The sequence below is a fragment of the Grus americana genome, chromosome 1, assembly GCF_028858705.1.
Source record: "Grus americana isolate bGruAme1 chromosome 1, bGruAme1.mat, whole genome shotgun sequence".
NCBI lineage: Eukaryota > Metazoa > Chordata > Aves > Gruiformes > Gruidae > Grus > Grus americana.
The window spans coordinates 202,333,850-202,354,856 of NC_072852.1; the positions used below are offsets into that span (position 1 = coordinate 202,333,850).

The 21,007-nt window shown below is 38.4% G+C and overlaps 1 protein-coding gene across 1 annotated transcript in view; it reads left to right on the plus strand.

Annotated features, from left to right (window-relative positions):
- Nucleotides 1–21,007, plus strand: part of GUCY1A2 (guanylate cyclase 1 soluble subunit alpha 2) — a 180,433-nt gene that overhangs the window by 138,559 nt on the left and 20,867 nt on the right. The window contains exon 7 of the mRNA XM_054820216.1: nt 12,054–12,208. Coding sequence (XP_054676191.1) covers nt 12,054–12,208 — 155 coding nt within the window. The remainder of the gene's footprint in view (nt 1–12,053; nt 12,209–21,007) is intronic.

The window sequence follows — 21,007 nt, forward strand, 5'->3', positions numbered from 1 at the left end:
TAATGCTGGATAAGCAAAATCCAGGGCTAGGCATCTGTGTCCTTCAGCTGCCAAATTCACCCAATTAGCGGCATTAAAGGTTAGCTGGTCAACAGTGACAAACAATGAAGTTATAGATATGCCATGCTACTGCATCCAAAACTAAATTAGTGTTTAATTTGTCTAGTGATTTTCAAAAGAACATGCAAGGATAATTGAGGCTTAAAATCTCTTTGTCTTTCTTTTTTGCTTTTTCTCACTCACACAAATAAAAGCACAAATATACTTTTATTTGTGTGTGCATATTTTTGTGTATTATAGAAAAACAAATTAGTTGATAAAAGCTTGTGAAGATGGGCAGAGGTCATCTTGACTAAGCATATTAACATGTTTTAATTTTTGTATTTGCAAAATGCATAATATATATAAAAAGAATTATTATAATATATGTATTATGATTGTAATTTTTTGCAGAATGCACAAGCTAAAACCAGATGTATGTATTCCCATGCTTTGTTCTTTAGCAGTGTGTCTCTGAGGGGTGTATGAGTGTGAGACACAGAGGGAGAGATCACTGAATGAAGTGAAGGAAAGTTGTTAGACTGAACATTGAAGTCTTTCCTTCCCATAAGTGATTCACCTTCATCTGAGAGCAATTTGTCTCCATCTGTTTGGTTTTTGTTATATTCTTGACATCATCAGGTCTTCATTTGCTAACTGCTTTGAAAATAAGATTGCAATCTTTCTAGTCATGAAAACACTGGAACATTCAAATTTATCCTGAATATTCTTCTTAAAATTGCAGTGAAATTAACAATTTTATCTGAAGTAGTTGAAACAAACAGTAAAAGTATCTCATTTCCATTCATGACACATCTGACGTGCAATAATCATCAGACATCATTTATAGATTTGCAGCTTCAATCTAGGAATAGAAAATGTTAAATTTTCAATGAGTTACCAAGTTATTTTTCATTGATTTCATTAAGCATTTTATTTACAAATTTCTTTTTTAACCTAAATTTCCAGTGAAGGTAACAAAGCTGTACAGAATACTCTCTGAGTTCTGATGCTACCTTTTGTTAGACTCATTTTGTGTTACTTTGTGTTTGATTGACTTGGTGAAGTGCTGACTATACATGAATCATGAGAGTCTGTGAATGCTTTGCTAAAATCCTCAGTTCAGTGCAAAACAGTACCCTTTTGATTCCCTTTGTTGTATGAAGTAGTTTTTCTCAACTGTGTGGGTTTGCCAGTCTGAAGGACTTAAAAAACTCATTATATGCAAATGTATGTTTTGGTTTCACTGAGGAAGAAATTCACTTTCTCTGCATAAATCTAAAGCTCTGTGATGGTGAAGTACAACAGCCAGTAAGGAGTGTTAATAAACCCCTTCCCAATTACAGCCAAGGTGAAGTCTTAGACTCTTGTTTGTAGCATCTATACAATCACGATCTTTTCTCTTTGTATCAATAGTCATTGCGCGTTAGGCTAATCATTACCTCCCAGCTGTAGAGACTTGCTCCAGGCTTAAGAGGAGGGTAAATTCTACAAAAATCATTGTTGTCATCTAGCTGTTACATTGTCTTGTGTTAAGTCTATAGAAATTGCAGTTCTTAACAGCAAACTGATGAACAAGCAAAGGAACACAGCATCATTATCGTTTTAGAGATGAGTGAGATGTGTAAGGACGGTCGGTCTAATACCGTGAGCAGTTCTAACATTGGAATATATATAGTATAAAGTATCTGCATGCCTCAGCTGTCATATGGAAACTTCCTGTACTTTACAAGCTAATTTATCCTTTAGATAAGCATGAGAAAGAGTGGTCATGTTGGGCATTTAGTACTCAAATCTCTATGATGATGGCAGCGCCCTAAGTTTCTTCACAATGGAGCAAACTATTTTTTAGCTGTTATAACTTGAAACGCTAAGCATTCCTTATGCACAGCTTGGGTTGTTCTCAGCCTTTTATCTTTACATGTGGTCATTCCTTCATTTACTGTAGTTCAAAAAAGGGCACATGACTTATTTCCGGTTTTTGTCCATATTTAATTGGATATATTGTTTGTTAGATTGATAGGTGCTAAAGGAACTAGTCTCTCTTTTCCCAACTTATGAACAGGCATATTTGTAAAACCTGGCCCATTGATTTTTTTCTCATGTCTACTGTGTCCATGTGGAGGAGGGGGATTAATCAGGTTTTTATCTTGATTATTTTTGCCTTAGTACTGATTGCAAGAAGCTCTTCCTAAAGCACATCAACATGAATTTCATCTATGCACAAAAGCATGTACTATGATCAAAAGATGAAGCATGATGTTTTCATTTCATTTTACAGTTTCAAAGATTGAAGGCTAGAGTCAAAGACCATTATGTTAAAATATCTGAAGAAATTTCTGCTGTTCTACAAATAGAATGATCTTCTGACAGGGTCCTATCCATCAACACCTGTTTCTTTGATCATTTATGCACAAGAATGTAGCTCATTTTAAGCAAAGATGAAAATGTGTCAACTTTGCTGATCTGAGAGTTGGATTCATCTCACCTATCTTGAGCTGTCTAAGCATGAGGTCTCCAGGCTAAACTTACCATTAAATGTCCCCCTGTGTTCTACCAAGAGAGTTAGACACCTTCAGGAGTGACTGATCCAGCCCTTCCTAGGTGCCAATTTTGGAATGTGAAGAATTGCAACCTTGAGGTTATTTACCTCTTTAAATGAGCTGCCTAACTTCTAGGTGGTTGAAATTAGGTGAAATCTACCTTAAATGACTAAATTAACAAAAGTATTGAACACTGTTTCTTAAGGTTAAAACCCTTTTGCCCAACTTTTTTTTTAGCATACGTTTTTTTTATTCCCTTAAATATTTTGAGCATGTGTCATTTATCCTTGTTAAAATATCACCCGATCCATTCAGTATATGTCATATGATGGCACTGTGAGACAAAGATGTCCTCCTACACTAAGAATCAAGCAGAACTTTCTGATGATTTTTTTTCTTTTTTGTGTGTCAGTGGAGAGGAGGCTGGGAAAAATCCTCCACTGCTATGTGGGCTTGCTTGAACGATTAGCTCTTTTTTGAGTTCCTGAACACACAGATTCACATAGTAATTAAATTCCTGCTGTGGAAATTACTATTCAAAGAAAACAATAAAAAATGTTTTTGATTAAATGCTATGTCAGCAATGAAATGCAACGTTTTATTGGTGAGGGAGAAGCAGCTTATGAAGAAACACATTAACATTAAAGTCTCTTCTTTGGAATCTTAGGGGAAGGATATAGGACTTATTCTTTTGTTCAGCAACTATAGAAATTCTCATTTACATGGTTTATACCTCTCCTGCTCCCAGTAGATCATTTTGGGTCAGATGTTTTTTTACAGATGACCCACATGTTCTTCTAACCTAGACCCTGAGAAATGCCATAGGGAATTCATGTGATACCTCAGGACAGAATTTGCCCCAGTATAAACTTTCCTTTGGTGCTAGAACTAATGAGCCCCCAAAACTAGTCTGGGTCTTTGTTTTTGATTTTTACTTCATCTAATTCTACTTCATACTGCTGCTGAAGGGGTATAATTTTTCATCATAGGGTATGAAATACAGAGTCATGGAATAAAGGAAGTTGCAAGAAACCTCTGGAGGTCATTTAATTCAACCAGTGTTCAAAGCAGGGCTAACTTAGATCATAGTGGGAGAACTTAAGTAGAAAGAGAAAAGGAATTTCATCCTTCAGGTCTGGGGCTTCTTTATGTAGAAATGCTTCATAGCTCCTTGTTCTACATTCAGTAGAAATGACTGTATGCCAAGACCATAGGCCAGGGATGATCATATGTAATGTGTATCACATTAGTTATAATTTAATTGTATGTCTTTTACACAAACCGCATGATTGCTTTACCCAATAACTATTTAAAATGGATTAATTGATCCCAAGGAATTCAATCTTTGTTAGTTTATTGTTGTATTTTTCGTTGTCCTTGTATAATTTTCTGTGTCTTTTGCTTCAGATGAATTGAATAATTCTAAGTCTATGAGTAAGAAATCTAGGAAATTCTCATTAGAAAAAAGCTAAGTGTTCATTTCTCCAAATGTTGTTTAAATATAGGGGAAATATATCCTGTAGTTTAGTTCTATAGAACACCTTGTGAAATCCAAAGTGATCTAAATTTTCCCCTGAGCAGGTCTGTTCCTTGGCAACAATTCTGTAGTGAGCTGTACTGTCATATGTCCCTTTCCAGAAAGACACTGTGATATTTATAAATCTATCTAAGAATACAGATAACCCACACACTAAAGCGTATGTCAGGGCATAGCTGTCAGTCCTGTCAACTTACAGTTCTTTGAAGGAGCAGAAAGGCACATTGACTCACCAGTGTGTGGCCCTGATTTTAGAGCTCTTGGCTCTTTGGTGTCTATTTTGTGTTAATACATTTTACAAATAAATGTCCCTTTGTAAGGCATATGTTGAGATTCAGAGATAGCACTGTTGTAGAAGCTGCTACACAATATTAGAGCAGATAACGTCTTAACAGAATTCTGTTTGAAAGGATCTGGCAGTGCGTCGTGGACTAATAGCTAAGATGCTCTGTGAGAGGTGACTTTCTTCTTTCGGAAGGGGACTGCAACGACAGAAGGGAGAAGATCCTTAGTGAAACACAGAGTATCACTCAGTATTTTAGGGCAGAAAGTGCTTTATTTGTCTGAGAAATGGTAGTGTACAGATATCCACATACATTATTGAAACTGATGTCGAAAGTCCTGATCCAGTGGAACACTTCCTATTATATTTAAATGCTTTGCTGGCTTGGGACATCCATGTGCCTAGAAATATTTCCATAGAGCTATGCCTTGTATCAGCCCTGAGCTCTGCTACCAGCTCAGCACAAAGTCTTGAGCAGCTGCCAGTCAGTCACATTATTAAGGCTTGAAATGCTCCAGGCTGGCTGAGTGGGGGATTACTTCTGCTTGTGGTTGCTTTCCAAGCTGTGTCACCTACTTCCCAGCCTGCCCTCGCTTCTTCAGCTCAGGGTCTGTGTAAGGCAGGCAGTTCTGTGAAAATGAATTTTGAGTCCTTCTGGATGCAGTTAACCTGTGAGGCAATCTGAGATTTCTCTTCTGTCATGGGAGTATGTTTTTCAGAGTGTGAGAACTGTTTATTAAGGTCCTTCTCTGTGTGTGTGTGGTGGGAAGAATGTGTACAGCTACCACTCCCATGAAATATTATAGTTCATATTTGAGGGGGAGCTGTGAGCAACACTTTTCCTCTACAAAAATGTTTTCTTTTGGCCCAGGAAATCCCTGAAATAAAAAAATTACTAGATGCGGAGAGAGAATTTCGGAAATAAGCATGTATTTTTGCCCTGTGCCTATCCAAAGACAGGTTACATGTACCTTTGGTTTGAATTGGAAAGTGTACTGGCATGTTATAACATCAACTACTCTTTACTGGCAGACAAAAAGAAAGGTACCCACAGACTTTTCATTTTCCTACTCTGCCTATCAATACTGTCCAGAAAGAGCCTTTTCTTTTCAACTCAGAAATCGTTCTTCACTGGCATGTCATTATGCAGTTCTTCATGCTGTCACCTATCAGGAAAGATGTCTCTGATGTCTTCTTTCTCTTCTTTTGAATTAAGCATGGGTTATGCTTTTTAAAATAGATTTGTAAGCCCTTAATCAAGACTGCAGATACTTTTGCACAGCAACATGTACATAAGAAGTTTGAAGAATAATTAAAAATAAAGTTAATCTTCATTTCAGGAATCATTACAGTTTGAACCACTGTTTTGTGGTCTAATTAATAAAGGAAGTATTTTTAAGTCTTGTAATGAAATGTCTCAATTTTGACTGAAGGGAAACATGGGTTTTAATGTGTTCTCTTTGTTATCAATGTGTAGACATATATTGGTCAAAATCCTAGGTTTGCTGAGGTTTTATAAAATGTTCTTGAGGAGACAAGTACTACTTCTTACACTGTAGAATGGTGTCTTTCTGGCTGCTCGTGGCTTGGAAAGGCATACTCTTCCCTGACTAAAAATCTAACTGTATGTCTGGGCCCAAAGAGTTGTGAATGGAGTTAAATCCAGTCGGTAGCCGGTCACAAGTGGTGTTCCGCAGGGCTCAGTACTGGGGACAGTTTTCTTTATTATCTTTATCAATGATCAGGGTGAGGGGATCAAGTGCACCCTCAGTAAATTTGCAGACAACACCAAGTTGGGTGGGAGCGTCGATCTCCTTGAGGGTAGGAAGGCTCTACAGAGGCATCTGGACAGGCTGGATTGATGGGCCGAGGCCAACTGTATGAGGTTCAACAAGGCTCAGTGCCAGGTCATGCATTTGGGTCACAACAACCCCAGGCAACACTACAGGCTTGGGGAAGAGGGGCTGGAAAGCTGCCTGGTGGAAAAGGACCTGGGGGTGTTGGTCAACAGCTGGCTGAACATGAGCCAGCAGTGTGCCCAGGTGGCCAAGAAGTCAACAACATCCTCCTGGCTTGTATCAGAACTGGTGTGGACAGCAGGACCAGGGAAGTGATTGTCCCTTTGTACTCAGCACTGGTGAGGCCGCACCTCAAGTACTGTGTTCAGTTTTGGGCCCCTCGCTACAAGAAGGACATTGAGGTGCTGGAGCATGTCCAAAGAAGGGCAACGAAGCTGGTGAAGGGTCTGGAGCACAAGTCTTACAAGGAGCGGCTGAGGGAACTGGGGTTGTTTAGCCTGGAGGAAAGGAGGCTGAGGGGAGACCTTATCGCTCTCTACAACTGCCTGAAAGGAGGTTGTAGCGAGGTGGGTGTTGGTCTCTCCTCCCAAGTCACAAGCAGTAGGATAAGAGGAAATGGCCTCAAGTTGTGCCAGGGGAGGTTTAGATTGGATATTAGGAAAAATTTCTTCACCAAAAGGGTTGTCAGTCATTGGACCAGGCTGCCCAGAGAAGTGGTTGAGTCACCATCCCTGGAGGTATTTAAAAGTCATGTAGATGTGGTGCTTGAGACATGGTTTAGTGGTGGACCTGGCAGTGTTAGGTTAATGGTTGGACGTGATGATCTTAAAGGTCTTTTCCAACCAATATGATTCTATGATTCTGTGATTCTTTCTATTTGCGTTTTACTGTCAGAGGTTTTATGCTCGAAAATTATATGGGGAAACGAAGAGAGGAAAAGGAGAATGCATTTTTCAAAAGGATTGCAAAAGAGAAAAAGTTCAAGAGCTCTGAACATAAAGGAAATTACTGGATTTGCTTATTGTGAATGTACTGATTAACAGAAAAAGCTATTAATGAATAAATTAGCAATGATGAAATTTACTTCAGGCATGACACTGCATTCCTTTACTCTTTATAAAATATTTGTGCCTCTTCACCATCAAGTGAGTGTAGATGTGTTGTGAGTTTTCAGTGTTGCATTTACTTTCATCTCACTTGAAATAGGCTTTATTTTGATAGTGCAGTTTTCAGTATGGTGCCTAAGAAGGCATTGGGGCTATTGGAAGTGATGGAAACTGCACAGCAGGCAAAACCAAACCAAACCAAAACAAAACCAAACCCAGGACTTTTACCTATAAAAAAGAAAAGTCATACTTTGGGAATGAGGAGGTTTAAAGGGGTAACACACTACTCTTCTAAGATTCAATACCTGTTAACATAATGTTCAGTTGAGAAAAACAAAGTATTTCTATGTTTATAATTCCTGTTCCTGTTTGTTCATGACTTTTCTCTCAGTCCAGCCTGGACTATCAGTTCTCATTGACAACCACTTCTGGCATGTTTCCCCATCAAACGATGACCGTAGCTCCCCTGCTCCTTAGCTTTCCTTATGAACCTTCTTTATGTATCACTATCATACAAACCCACTATCCTTCCTGTCACTCAGGTATTAGCCTTTTCTGCTTCCTGTGCCTTATCCAGTAGGCAATATCCAAATACTGCTACATTTTCTTTAAAATTTTTGGAAGCTTCTTTTCCTTTCCGCATAGCTATGTCTTTCCTCTTGTCCTCCATCGATCAATGCAGACTGCTTTTCTTTTACACCTCTGACACTCACATCAGCTTTTCTCCACCTCACTGTTACCACAGCTGCTGCAAAGATCAAATTAATTAATCTTTATTCTCCCTGTCATTTTCCACTCTAAATCTTTCCATTGCAGCCAGTTCACATTGTAGTTCTTTATCTAAAAGGCCTCTCACAAGTCTCTTGCTTTTTTTCACACCTGTTCATGTTTCATTCCCCATTGTGCCTTCCAATATTCTGCTCTAGAAATGTCTTTTGCCTTTGTCCATCCACTGTTCCTTAACTCTGGAAGTCTGGTATTTTCTGGTTGTTTGGGTTTTTTTTTTCCATGGCTGTCTTCTCTTTGTGATAGTTTCCAAAGAGCTATCTTTTCATTTGTATGCATAATGCCTCTGAACTTTCAGTCTCAGTTATATGCTGCCCTTTTATCATTAGCCAAATAATTAAGGACAGACAAAGGAGCGGTCAACACAGATGAAGGGCATGCATTTTATTAAAAATGATCAATTTAAGTATAAGATAGTTAATATATGTATAATATATTACGTATATTTAAAGAACATAAATGAATAAATATAGTTTTGATAGACAAATAATGCATCCTATTGTTGCCACCTAATTAGCATTAGATATGTTATTACTAATCTTTAATGATAACTCTTCTGGGAAAGCGCTGATAAGGGCTGCATACACAATATAGCTTGGGAACTATAACTATACAAGTGTAACTGTTATTGTTCTAAGTCAAGTTCTCTAGGCAGATTTTCTTTCGCTGCAAAGTTAATGTGAGAGGTTGATATGCCTCAATAAGTGTCTTGTTGCTAATAATTTGATGACACATTTTCTTCCTTCATAAAAAAAAGGCCTTAAACTGTTGAAACAACACTTTTCAACTCTGTGAGGAAAGAGCCAAAATAACTTATCTGCAGATGAAATAAAATCTTGAAAAGACATTTTTATGAAAAGCATATTTCACTAAAAAGTAATATATGACCAATATAATGGTTATTCTTGATATAAGGAGACACACTAAGGCATACTTCATAGCAATAGCAGCAGTGTTGTGGGCTTTTTCTTGTAGAGAACCATCTAATGAAGCTTAAATGGAGCTTTATCTCAAGCCATTCTTGCTATAATTTTGTCTTGTGTCAGGCATTTCTCTGTATGGTTTAATGAGAAAACGTACATTAACTTTCTTGCACCCAATGAAAACTTCCGTTTTTGACACTTATCAGTAGCTTTATGTAGTTTAACGTGTGTTTGTGAGAACATCTACCTTTTTTATTGTAGGAGTATGGTTTTTTAAAAAAATCAGAGATACTACAGAACACAAAATGTTATGTACTCAGCTAAACCAAAGGTTTTTAGAATCTCTTTAGATACACACTATATTAAATAGAAAAGCTGTTTCCTTTCTTCTCCTGTCTCATCCCTTCTGAAAGTCAAGCAGTTCACAAAAGATCTAACCTATGTCCTCTTGACTGAAATTTTAAATATCCATTTATTTTTACTCCTAGCCTCAGTTTTTCTGTGGATGTTGGCATGGCTTTAGCTTCATTCACCTAACCTTGAAATGGAAAATATTTGATATTAAGGGTGCTATATCAGCTTGTATTTTTTCAGCAAGTCTGACAGTGTAACATCTGCAACTGGTTTCCTTGGCACACGCAGAAAAGTCATAACCACAAAGGCCATTTCCCCAGTGTCTTTTTGAGACAATCATGAGAAAAGATCTTGAAAGCATTTACTGTGTGATTGAGTTTTGGGTTCTTCAAGAGAGCCTAAACTTTTGCTACTAAGAATTTGGAAATCCTGATGGTTTTGGAAATCCTTTGGAAGTCCTCTCTCACTGAAGCCCTGAATGATAAAAACTATGTGGACACATAAAAGGAAGCACTTCAAGAGTGAAAGCAGAAAAACAACCACCACCAACTTTAGCTTTCACTGTATCTATTACAAAAGTAAATTTTATTTTCTTAGTACATTTTTTGCTACTGGATTTTCCTCCCACTCTAACGTATGATCTCATTCCACTTTCCAATAGCAATACAAAGCTAGTGCTTCTTCTTATAGTTTCAATCTGGCCTTCACATGTGATTGAATGTACCTTAGAAGAGGTCAGAGCAAGTAGTTTATTTGTGATTCTCAAATAAATGTGCAGAGTAGTAGCAGAACAAATAGGTAGCATTAGCTCTGTTCTTAAAATTGTGTACAAAATAACTAATCCTTTTCCCATTTCACAAAAACAAGACATTGTAAATTAGTTCTTTATTATTTGTTGAAAGCTCACAGCGTACTTGCTGTTAAGTGAACAAGGCTTTCTGTTCGTAATCTTTTGTTGAGGGCAAGTACTGACCTCACTAATATGGAGAAGGGCTGTTTGCTCACTTTTTGAGTGCAGGAGCACTTTTTTTCACTGGAAATGAGCAATAGAGTTTAAATGTATGTTGTGGCAAAAGCAAGAAATCTTCATGCCTGAAAATATGACCAAAATAATGTGGGTGTGATGGGTTTGCACAGATGTTCACAGCCAAAGCAAGTTTGTGGGTGCTTGCCAGCCCAATAGGATAGAGTATTTGAAGGATTTCAGTAGCTGCCTTCAAAAATGTAGTAAAGGTTTGAAAGCTCATTTAAATTTGGGTGTTATTTATTCACAGATTTTTTTTTTAAATCCTAGTCTGTAATTAACAGCATTATTGTGAAGATTGAAGGTTTTATGTTGCCTGTGGGAATGTTGTAAGTAGTATCACAGTGAATGCAGAACGACACATGGGCTTAGTGTATAGCAGATAGAATGCTATATCCATTGTCTGTGACATAGAGGAACAAAATGAAAAGAGTGCTTAGCTGCATGGTAAAAGTCTTGGACACATGGGAAGAACTATAGTCAGTGAAATAATGTGGCCTCCCACATGTTTGTAGAACTTCATGGACACCAAGGTTGTAAAATGCTGGCATTTGTCTTAACATAAAAAAATGCTAACAATGATTTTTTAATTTGTTTTTTGAGTAGATATGTCTTGTATTATTAAAAGAAGGGGATTGACAGACAAAAGCACAGTGTGATAAGTGTGAATTGAGTAATTCAAAGGACAGTATAGAGTGTAGTATTAGTTAAGCCACTCATTCAGACCCCATCAGACCCTGTTTTAGTAGCTGCTATTTATTGTCTTCATGTTGTCTCACGTTTTGATGTCCAGTTGCTATGAGTATCCTCACAGTATATAAATATCTTCATTTTTTTAATTTTATGAAGTTAACAAGAGAAAAAGACTTTTTTATTTGTAAGAAAGCATAATTGGTTGCTAAAATGTCTGCAGGATAAATCTCTGATTATTCGCTCTGAAAAAAACTTGGATGGTGACTGCAAGCTTTACAGATCAATGTAATCACCTCTGACAGTTACAAGGGATGATTGCTAGAATAGTCACATGGCTTTTTTTAATTTGCTGGGGATTTATTCCTCCATATTTTTTGGGGGGGGATACAATTATTTTTACAATCATTGGTGCCTTAATCTCCGGCATCTTCATCGTTGCAATATCTCTGTCTGACAAAGTGAGAAAGACCTTAGACCTTGAGGAGTTTGGAACAAAATAATACAAATAAGATAGAAGTACCATATTCATTCACTTCACTACTCCTTCTGCCAGTTTGAGAAAATTTGAGTCTTACTTTAAAGCCTATGTTAGAAGTGGTGACAAAATTAACCATCTGTAATGTATCTATTTGTGTAATTAGATGTCTGATAATGCAGCAACTGTTGGTCATCCCATCCTATTCAGTTCATGACTCCTGTTTTGACTGTCATAGTCTCCAGCAAACATGCACAGAAGAAGAAAATAGTTATAGTAAAAAGATAACCATGTTTTTGTTGTCCTTTTTTTAACCACGCCTGATTTAAGCTAAAGGAATGGGAGATCCTGTTTTCTTCCACTTCACTCTTTCTTCTTTGGTTTTTATTTCTTTGAAAGGGTTGCTGTGTGTGGTTTGTAAATAAGTGCTAATGACATTACTGTGGGCAGCACAAGACAGACAGATTGACAGGGATCTCATGTTTTTCCAGATGAGGATAGGCATTCACTCAGGATCAGTGCTGGCCGGTGTTGTTGGTGTACGAATGCCACGTTATTGCCTCTTTGGGAACAATGTCACCCTTGCAAGCAAGTTCGAGTCAGGAAGTCACCCACGCCGCATCAATGTCAGTCCGACCACATACCAGTAAGTCCTCTTAGCCTTTTCCTACTGTTTTTATTGCAGCATGTTTTGAGTTTGATCTTGTAACATACTCTGTCCTCAACACATGAACTTCAACAGAAAGTCAGCAGGGCATCACGACAACTGGGAAGAGGTGTTGCATGGGACTGTCAGTCTCTCGTTTGCTATGTGAATGTAAAAAGAAGTCAAACAGTGGAGGCAAGCAAGCAGAACAGGAGAGCTAACTATTCCTGCCTAAAATAACATGGAACAGAAGTGGGAGATGTCTCCCATAACACCATAATTTTATGTGCCACTACAGCTTTAGGCTAAGGATTTGGGTTCTACCCGCTACACACAGTTCACGGAGAGAAGCACATACCCATTGGTTCAGAAGAAAGTCTTTAATTTTGCCAACAAGGCCAAGCTTTCAGAGAGTTTTTATGCTTTCTTGAAGACAAATTTCTTATGTAGCACTGTAAAGAGACACGTGATAGAAGCAGTTTATTAATGTAAAAAAACCATGATTGAAAATGGCAAAGCATTATCCTTAGATCTTTGAAGAAATTATGCAAATAGAGAGAAGGCTTGATTAAATCTGGTTAGGAGTAACAGCTCCTAAATAAAAAAGGTGTTCCTTATTGTTCAAATTTGACAGCTCAACTATTAGAATTTCTGCTGCTTGGATTACTACTGATGTACTCACTTTTTTTTGGCAGGAGATCTCAATCTAACTCTTTTTCCAACATTTTGTATCTGAAGTAATTTTCTGAAGTACTGTTTTGCTCAGGTTTTGTGACTGTTTCTCTGTGGTAAATCCGTACGCAATTCCTCAAACAATACTGCTTTTCTTTATTTTTTTCTTATACAGAACTGGGAATCTCAGTATTTATTTTCCCCCATACCTATCTATGTAAATTAAAGTTTTAAATGGAATTTGTTTGTCCAAGAATTGAAGCATCTGATATGTTAAAATATGAATCAGTCAGAAATTAAAGTTTTAAAGTAATTAAAACTAGTGAATAAAATGACATTCATCTGAAGAGCCCGTTCAGTCAAGATCAGATTTACAGAATGGCGCAAGTGTAGCTAATTGAGCAAGAGGCAGAAAAATTGAATAGACTTTTGATCATAAACTGCACAGAAGCAGATTCATACAATTGTCTGGTAACATGCAAGACAAACACAGACCCAACCTACTGTTGGGTATAGAAATCAATTCATTTAAATAAAAAGAAATTCAATAAATATGTAGGAAATTGCTGTTTGGAACTTGGTGTCACCTGAAAAGAAATTGTCTTTGGGACCTTCCCAGCACAATGTTCTAGTGGCTTTCGTTCCTGGTCTTCCACTGTGGGATAGGAGAAACCCTCTAAGACATTGTTTGAAAAGGGAACACAAGATTGTTCACCAATTGTGTTCTGGTTTTGAAAACTTATGCAGTAGCAGGGCCTATGGTGTTAATTTTATAGAAATGGAGGTAAGAGATTCTGGCAAAACGCTATCAGATGAACGCAGTCCCTATGACAGGGATCTGAAATGTTCTTGTACAGGAACAGTTCTTATAAAGGGATGTTCTCCAACCTGAGAAGTTCTTTGAGATATTCTGAAAGTGCAGTCCATACTAGATAATTCTGCAATCAGTATGAAAATAACAGAGTTTTCAATTAATTAAAACTACTGACACTTATCATTATGTGTTTGTGTCTACCACACACTCTGATGAAAATTCTGTTTTGTGCTTACAAAGCATGCAGATACTGGAAACATGTCTAATACTTATCAGCTTTCATTTTACAGTACAGATTATACATTATAAAGCGTCATCAGCATTCAAATTACAATGACACTTCAGAATGCCTATTATTGGTTTCACATGCTTCCCTACGAGCCTGTAATCTGCCTATGTAAGAATCAGAGTCTAAAATTATAAATATAAAACGTGGTGTTGCCTAGCAGCATCAGTGAACCTGGGGCAGCCTTGCTCCAGTTACACCTGCCTGGGCATAGCTCTGCGGTGTAAAACAGCGCCTTTTACAAAGGTGGCTTTTGAATCTGTTGGGGATAAGAGCTCCCTTCTATTCAAAATACCTTGTTCTCTTGACTCAGACAGGTCTTTTGACTGAAAGATTACAGAGCCCCATTTGCTTTGAATCACTGAGCACTGTAAAATGAAAGCACTGGAACAGCACTGGTAAAACTTCCAGTGAAACATGTGGGAACTGGAGAGGGAATAGAGGATCCCATACTGGTCCCTGTTTAAACATGTGGCCATGAAGGAATAGGAGAAGAATAACACATTCTCTGCTCCTTTAGTAAACTGGCAAATCGAGCTCTATGTTTATTTAATTCATCTCCATTACCCTGAATTGAATAAAATTACCCTATTTTCCATACTCAGGAAGGAAGCACAATGAGATTTATGAGATTCTTCTTCAGCACAGAAGAGAGATTAAATATTTTTTAATTATTTGTTTCAGCCTTGAATAATGATGTTTATCAGATATTAATATAATATACCCACATTCATCCTGTTTCCCTAATAGTATTACAATGTAATGCCTTGGGATCTCTAAGCAGTTATCAAAAGCAGGTAAACATAATTGTTTCTATTTGTCAAGCAACTATTTAAAAATGAATTCTCTTTTTCCTCTTCTTTCCACCTCTGGTCTTTTCCAGCACATATTTTCCTTTTGGAGAAGGTGCTTCTGGCATCAAGTGTTGGGTACAGATACTTTCCATTATCACATGCTGGGCAATACATCTGTGACCTGAGTTTAGGCAAAGATGAACAGCCTGTATCCCACATCCTTATCTGATTTAGGAGAGAGAGCAACTAAGGGTACCTCCTTATGGAGCTGGGTGAGATTACTGCTGCTTCACCTGCCCAAATTTCCCCTCAGCCTTTAAAAAGGATTAAAAACTGCAGAATTTGAATACGTTTTTAACAGTTATCTCACAGAATATTGTATGGAAGAAGTTTACAGTTAGGTAATTAAGAAGGATGTATATACTTTTCTCTTTATCGGGATTTTAAATTAAAACTACACATTTTAATGAACTCCTTATACATTCTTATTTTAATAAAATTCTTTTTCCTACAGGTTATATCTATATTTTTCTACCTCATATGGACAAACAAATGGATTTGTTCTCCAAGAGCCTTTTCAGATTATTTTAAACTTTTATTCTAAGCATCCTTCAAAAAACTGTTTCTTTCTGTATTGGTCAATTCACCATGCAGACTTTCCTGAGACATGTTGGTGGATAGGCAATTTAGTTATGAACAGAAAGGGAACATAGTTTATGCATGGACACAAAAAAATTACTGTTAGTCTAATTAAAATATTAAAAGTCTAGTCAAAATGCATTGGTTTATTCTTGGTTTTCTGTTCCTGGTGTCACCTGCCTCCACGAGGCTGCACCCCCATAGGCACTGTGATTTGTGATAACAGTCCTGGGGCTTCTGCTGGCCACCCGTGCTTGTGCTTCGTGACACTACATTTTTATTCAAGGTTCATAGGTAGTTCACTGTACACAGAATAACTCCGTGTTAGATCACTGTCAATTAGTTAACAGCATATGTTACACCACAGTTTCACATAGATAAGGTTAAAACACATAGTCATCTGACTACTAGACAACTGCTAAAACTACAAAAAGCTCAAGCCTAGACCAATCCAGACAGGTCCTGAGGCCAGCACTGTTAGATCAATGCAAAGCCTGGGGCCTTCTACTAGTGATGGCGCAATCCAATTCTCTGAGCCTAACTCTCTAACATCCCAAACATACATCAGAGACCCAGTATTCCTTCTGTTTAGGTGGGTGAGAAATACAAGTATTAAAGCTCAGCGACAGACACTCACCATGCTGAGCTGCATGAGATATACTATATAGTGCATTAAAAAGTTGTGGCTGGTTCTTTCATAATTGTATTACAATTGATCTGTATGAAGCAAAAACACCAAAACACAAACTTCCATAGTTTAAAAAATAATGAAGTACAATGTGAAATTAATTAGATCCAGCACGGTAAATTTTTTTCAGTCTCACGGTCTTTCTAGCATGTATAGAGGGAGAAATTCAAAGACACTAAAATTTAGGACCAAGTGCACTGATTTTTGGCATTACAATAGCAAAATCATATCTTTATACAGTGTATTTTATAAGCAGCCTACCCACATTTCTAATAAGTGTCATAATAATTTGTCATTTGAATTCGTACAGAAACAAATGAGCTGATGTACATTATCAAACCAGATACCCAGCTGGTGAAGTGACCAACCCTTGTTGCCACAGAGGAAGGGCTCCAGCAGGAGACAGTCTTCTCATACTTTGTTTGGGAAGCCATTAGTTCAATTTTCCTAATTATGGATGTGAAAAAGGTTATCTACAGTTTTTACAGTTCTTTAATAGTTAGGGCAGAAAGACCTTTTACTTTTGTTGATAGCTATCCCTGTGAAAGGTAACATTTATGGAAGATTGACCTGGCCACTTTGCTTTTCTCGGTGCATACTGTATTTAGGAAGGCAGTGCATACTCTCCTTTATTGTACTGCACTGCATTTCTTTTAGAAATATTGTTCAAATGTGGGTCTATACTAAACAATTATCCTAAAAGAAGTTTACACTGAAGTTCAGTTCTGAGTGAGCGCTTTTTTAAACTCTGATTCAGCAAATTGCCAAACCCTATCATAACATGGCTTTTGTTTAGGGTTCATTATGCAGAGGTTAGAATGTCTATATGTATGCAAAACCAAAGCTGAAAAAATATTTGCCTCTTGTTAATACCTTATTTGAGTATTACATTCCTGTTACATAGTTTATTGCAGCAGCAAATACTATAATTATTCTTATATCTAATTAGATATGAACATGTGCTTGAAGGTTATTATATAATACATATTTTTTATATATATACATGTTTATGGCACTTATCTCAGGAACTGTGATGTAAAGTATATCCACTGTACATTCTATGGAGGGCCTGAGGAAGACAGAGGGGAGCAAACCGTGCGGGCAGGTGGAGACGCTGTACTTTGCTCTGGGGAGGCCGATACTCCTGAACGGCTCCTGCCATCAGAGGAGAGCGAGTGGCAAGCTTGGCGAGCAAGAGGAGCCTGGCTGAGGATGGGATGCATCACCACCAGGATTGCTTGCTTGCTTGCTCCTTACTGTGTGTTGACTCTGGAGGGATTTGGCCTGATTGTGTGGCCTGAACGGGGCTTTTAAGACCAGCCTGGTGTAAAGGGAGAGAGAAAAAACAGGCCCCTGAGCAGTATGAGCTATGCAATGTGCCAAGCTCCTGCAGCCAAACCAACCTGCTGGGATTTGCAAAGTTTGCTGGGATGTGGCAACCTGTGCTGGCCATGTCCAGCAAGCACTAGTCACAGCAGCGGGGAGGAGGTTTCAAATGTTTCCAGACACTGTATGGGCAATGTGTCCTCTGAAGCCCTCATGGTGGAACTCAAAGTATTAGAGCATGCTGAAGCGAGGCGAGTGCTTCCTCAGCACTGCTGTTTTTCAAAGCAGCCAGAGTTGAGTTTGCACATGTGGTAATCATTTATTCCTATAGCTGTGGAAACACAGTTCTCAAGGAAGACTGTCTTTTGTATTTACAAAGAAGTTGTTCTTTCATATTTCCAAAGGAGTTGCTATTCCAGGCTGCTAAGTGGCTGCTCCTCTCACCATCTTATTCCTCCCTTTGGACAGATCCTTCAGTCCGTATTTGGGAAGGAATGGAGCAGGTTAGCCCACTTTTCACAAAAAAATCATAAAATATTTGCAGCCATCCTTCCTGCTGACCCTGAGGGCAAACAGAGGTACTTTTTTTGTATAAGTGTTAATGAATCTTCACAGCATCCAGTGATAAATACAAAGGTCTGACATCTCTGAGAGGTGGAAAGATGAAGAGGTGAAATTGCTTTCCATGCATGGAGAGAGTAAGACTCATGGTGGAAAGCATGAACTCAGGATAGAGGGCTTTGCAACAAATAATTCTGTAGTAACAAATCTTAGTTCATTTTCTGAATATAGGAACTCACTGATGAAGATGTGACTATTTCTTGCCAAAATAGTTTGAAATATAATTACCCTATCATTTCATCCATGTGAAAAAGAGCTACAGCTTTTAAAAGCTTCTTCAAGGTTCCCACTAAGTATGATCCCAATTTTCATTCACACACAGACTTCCTGACCATGAAATGCTTCTTGTTTCCACTAGAAAATAACCACATCTTCTGTTTCCATACGGAGAAGTTTTTTTTTTTTTTAAATGAAGGAACTGAAAATAAAAAAATAAATGCGATAATTCTCAGACACCATCTCTTTTTTTCATGAAAGCAACAGCATTTCCACCAGGGAAGGGACAGAACAAGAATAAAATAGTTCTGGAAGATTTCAGGTTAGGAAGGGAAGCTGTCAAAGTTAATCAACAACAAATCAGTATTTAAGAAATTCTTCCTCCCCTGAAACATCAAGGAGACAAGTTGAGGGCAGACCTAGTTCCAGGCAATTTATAGGCATGCTTGAGTAGCTGACCCTCACAATTTAAGCACTGAATTGTGAATTGTACATCCAGCCACTTGAGTGGAACCCAGAATTTTTAACCTGTGAATAACATCCTATAAAAATATCCTTTGCAATAGTGCTCTTAAGGGAAATACACAGAAGTGATGTCGGAAATACAGCTGAGATAAATGCTCTGGAATATTTTCAGACTAGTTATATGCATATTCATAGAATCATAGAATCCTATAATGGTTTGGGTTGGAAGGGACCTTAAAGATCATCTAGTTCCAACCACCCTGCCATGGGCAGGGACACCCTCCACTAGACCACATTGCCCAAAGCCCCATCCAACCTGGTCTTAAACACTTCCAGGGATGGGGCCTCCACAACCTCTCTGGGCAACCTGTTCCAGTGCCTCACCACCCTCACAGTCAAGAATTTCTTTCTAACATCTAATCTAAATCTACCCTCCTTCAGTTTAAACCCATTACCCCTTGTCCTGTCACTCCATGCCCTTGTAAACAGTCCCTCTCCAGCTTTCCTGTAGGCTCCTTCAGATACTGGAAGGCTGCTATAAGGTCTCCCTGGAGCTGCCTTTTCTCCAGGCTGAACAATCCCAACTCTCTCAGCCTGCCATCATAAGAGAGGTGCTCCAGCCCTCTGATCAGCTTCATGGCCCTCCTCTGGACTCGCTCCAACAGCTCCATGTCTTTCGTGTACTGGGGCCCCCAGAGCTGGACGCAGTACTCCAGGTGGGGTCTCACGAGAGCGGAGTAGAGGGGCAGGATCACCTCCCTCGACCTGCTGGTCACGACTCTTTTGATGCAGCCCAGGACACGGTTGGCTTTCTGGTCTGCAGGTGCACACTGCCAGCTCAACCAACATCCCCAAGTCCTTCTCCTCAGGGCTGCTTTCAATCCATTCCTTGCCCAGCCTGTAATTGTGCTAGGGATTGCGCCAACCCACGTGCAGGACCTTGCACTTGGCCTTGTTGAACTTCATGAGGTTCGCAGAGGCTCACTTGAACTGTGGAGGCTGTAGAACTTCAACTTAAGCTCTATGACTATGGGACAATCTGGGGATTTTTTATGCAGAGTTTACGCTGCCATATAATTTCCTGAGGGTGAAGGATATATTGTGCTCTCAGGATAGATTCTGCTCTCAAAATTTCAGAACAGGCAATCTGACTTGGTCACAACAAAATATTCTGAGAACGGTCCACAGGGTGAGACAACCAACCAGAACTGGGTGCCACCACCCAGGAAACCCTCCAGATCAGAAGGTTTTACATTGCCTCTGCCCCTGAGCCAGAGGGGAAATGCAAAAACTGATTATGTGGCTTGGCCTTGCCCTCACTGAGGATTTGTGCTATTCATTTTGCTGCTTGGCAGAAGTGTCTTTTGGGGTTCTCTGTACCCATGAAAAGGAAGACAAAAAACTTAAAAAGGGCTATAGATCTGGGCCATGGCCATCAATTGCTACTGTTCTCTTTTTAACATCACGAATAGCCTAAATATAGGAGGGAAGATTCTTGCAGAAAAATGTCCTCACTGATAAGTACTGAGGATTAGCAGATAAATATTTCTTTAGTGTATACACAAAGCTGTAAGAAATCAGAGGGAATTTCTGAACAATGATCTCATTCTCAGCCTGGGAAACCAAGTGTCAGGACTAATATATTTAAGGAATCTGAAGAACCTATTCTTTAGGAGAATGCTAAGAAGATGATTTTTTTGTCCTGAATAAAGTCCTTCTAATAGTATTATTACAAGACCCAGCCAATAAATTTTTTCTTAAAAGTATAAACTAAAGTATGTAGGATAGAATATGATCATAAGTAACTTCCATTAGCATTTGGTAAATAAGATTTCCTGCTATACTTGCTTGGGAGCTGAAATTTTATCCCCATAAAGGTCAGCTAGACAATTATGGAAGGTGAGAGGCTGATTTTTGAACCTAATATATGGGTGTGGAGGCAATCACAAGCCACAGCAGTGGAGGAATTTCCAAAGGACTGATTGGTTAGTCACCCATCACTCCTGGCATCTTTGATACTTCCAGAGCATTTCATTGCAACCAAGTTACAATTCACAAAGCAGGTGAAAATAAGTCCTTTAATTATTATCTTGCACTTTTAATTATTATCTTGCACTTTTGTTCTATGAGAAAAATAGTGTGAAATAGCAACTAAACTCAGCCCTGAATCAAAGAATATATATATATTTTACAGTTTCAGACTTGTATAACTGTCATTACAATTAGATAATGTGAGGCTCTGAGATCGAAACCATTGATTTTTAGCTAGATGCTCACC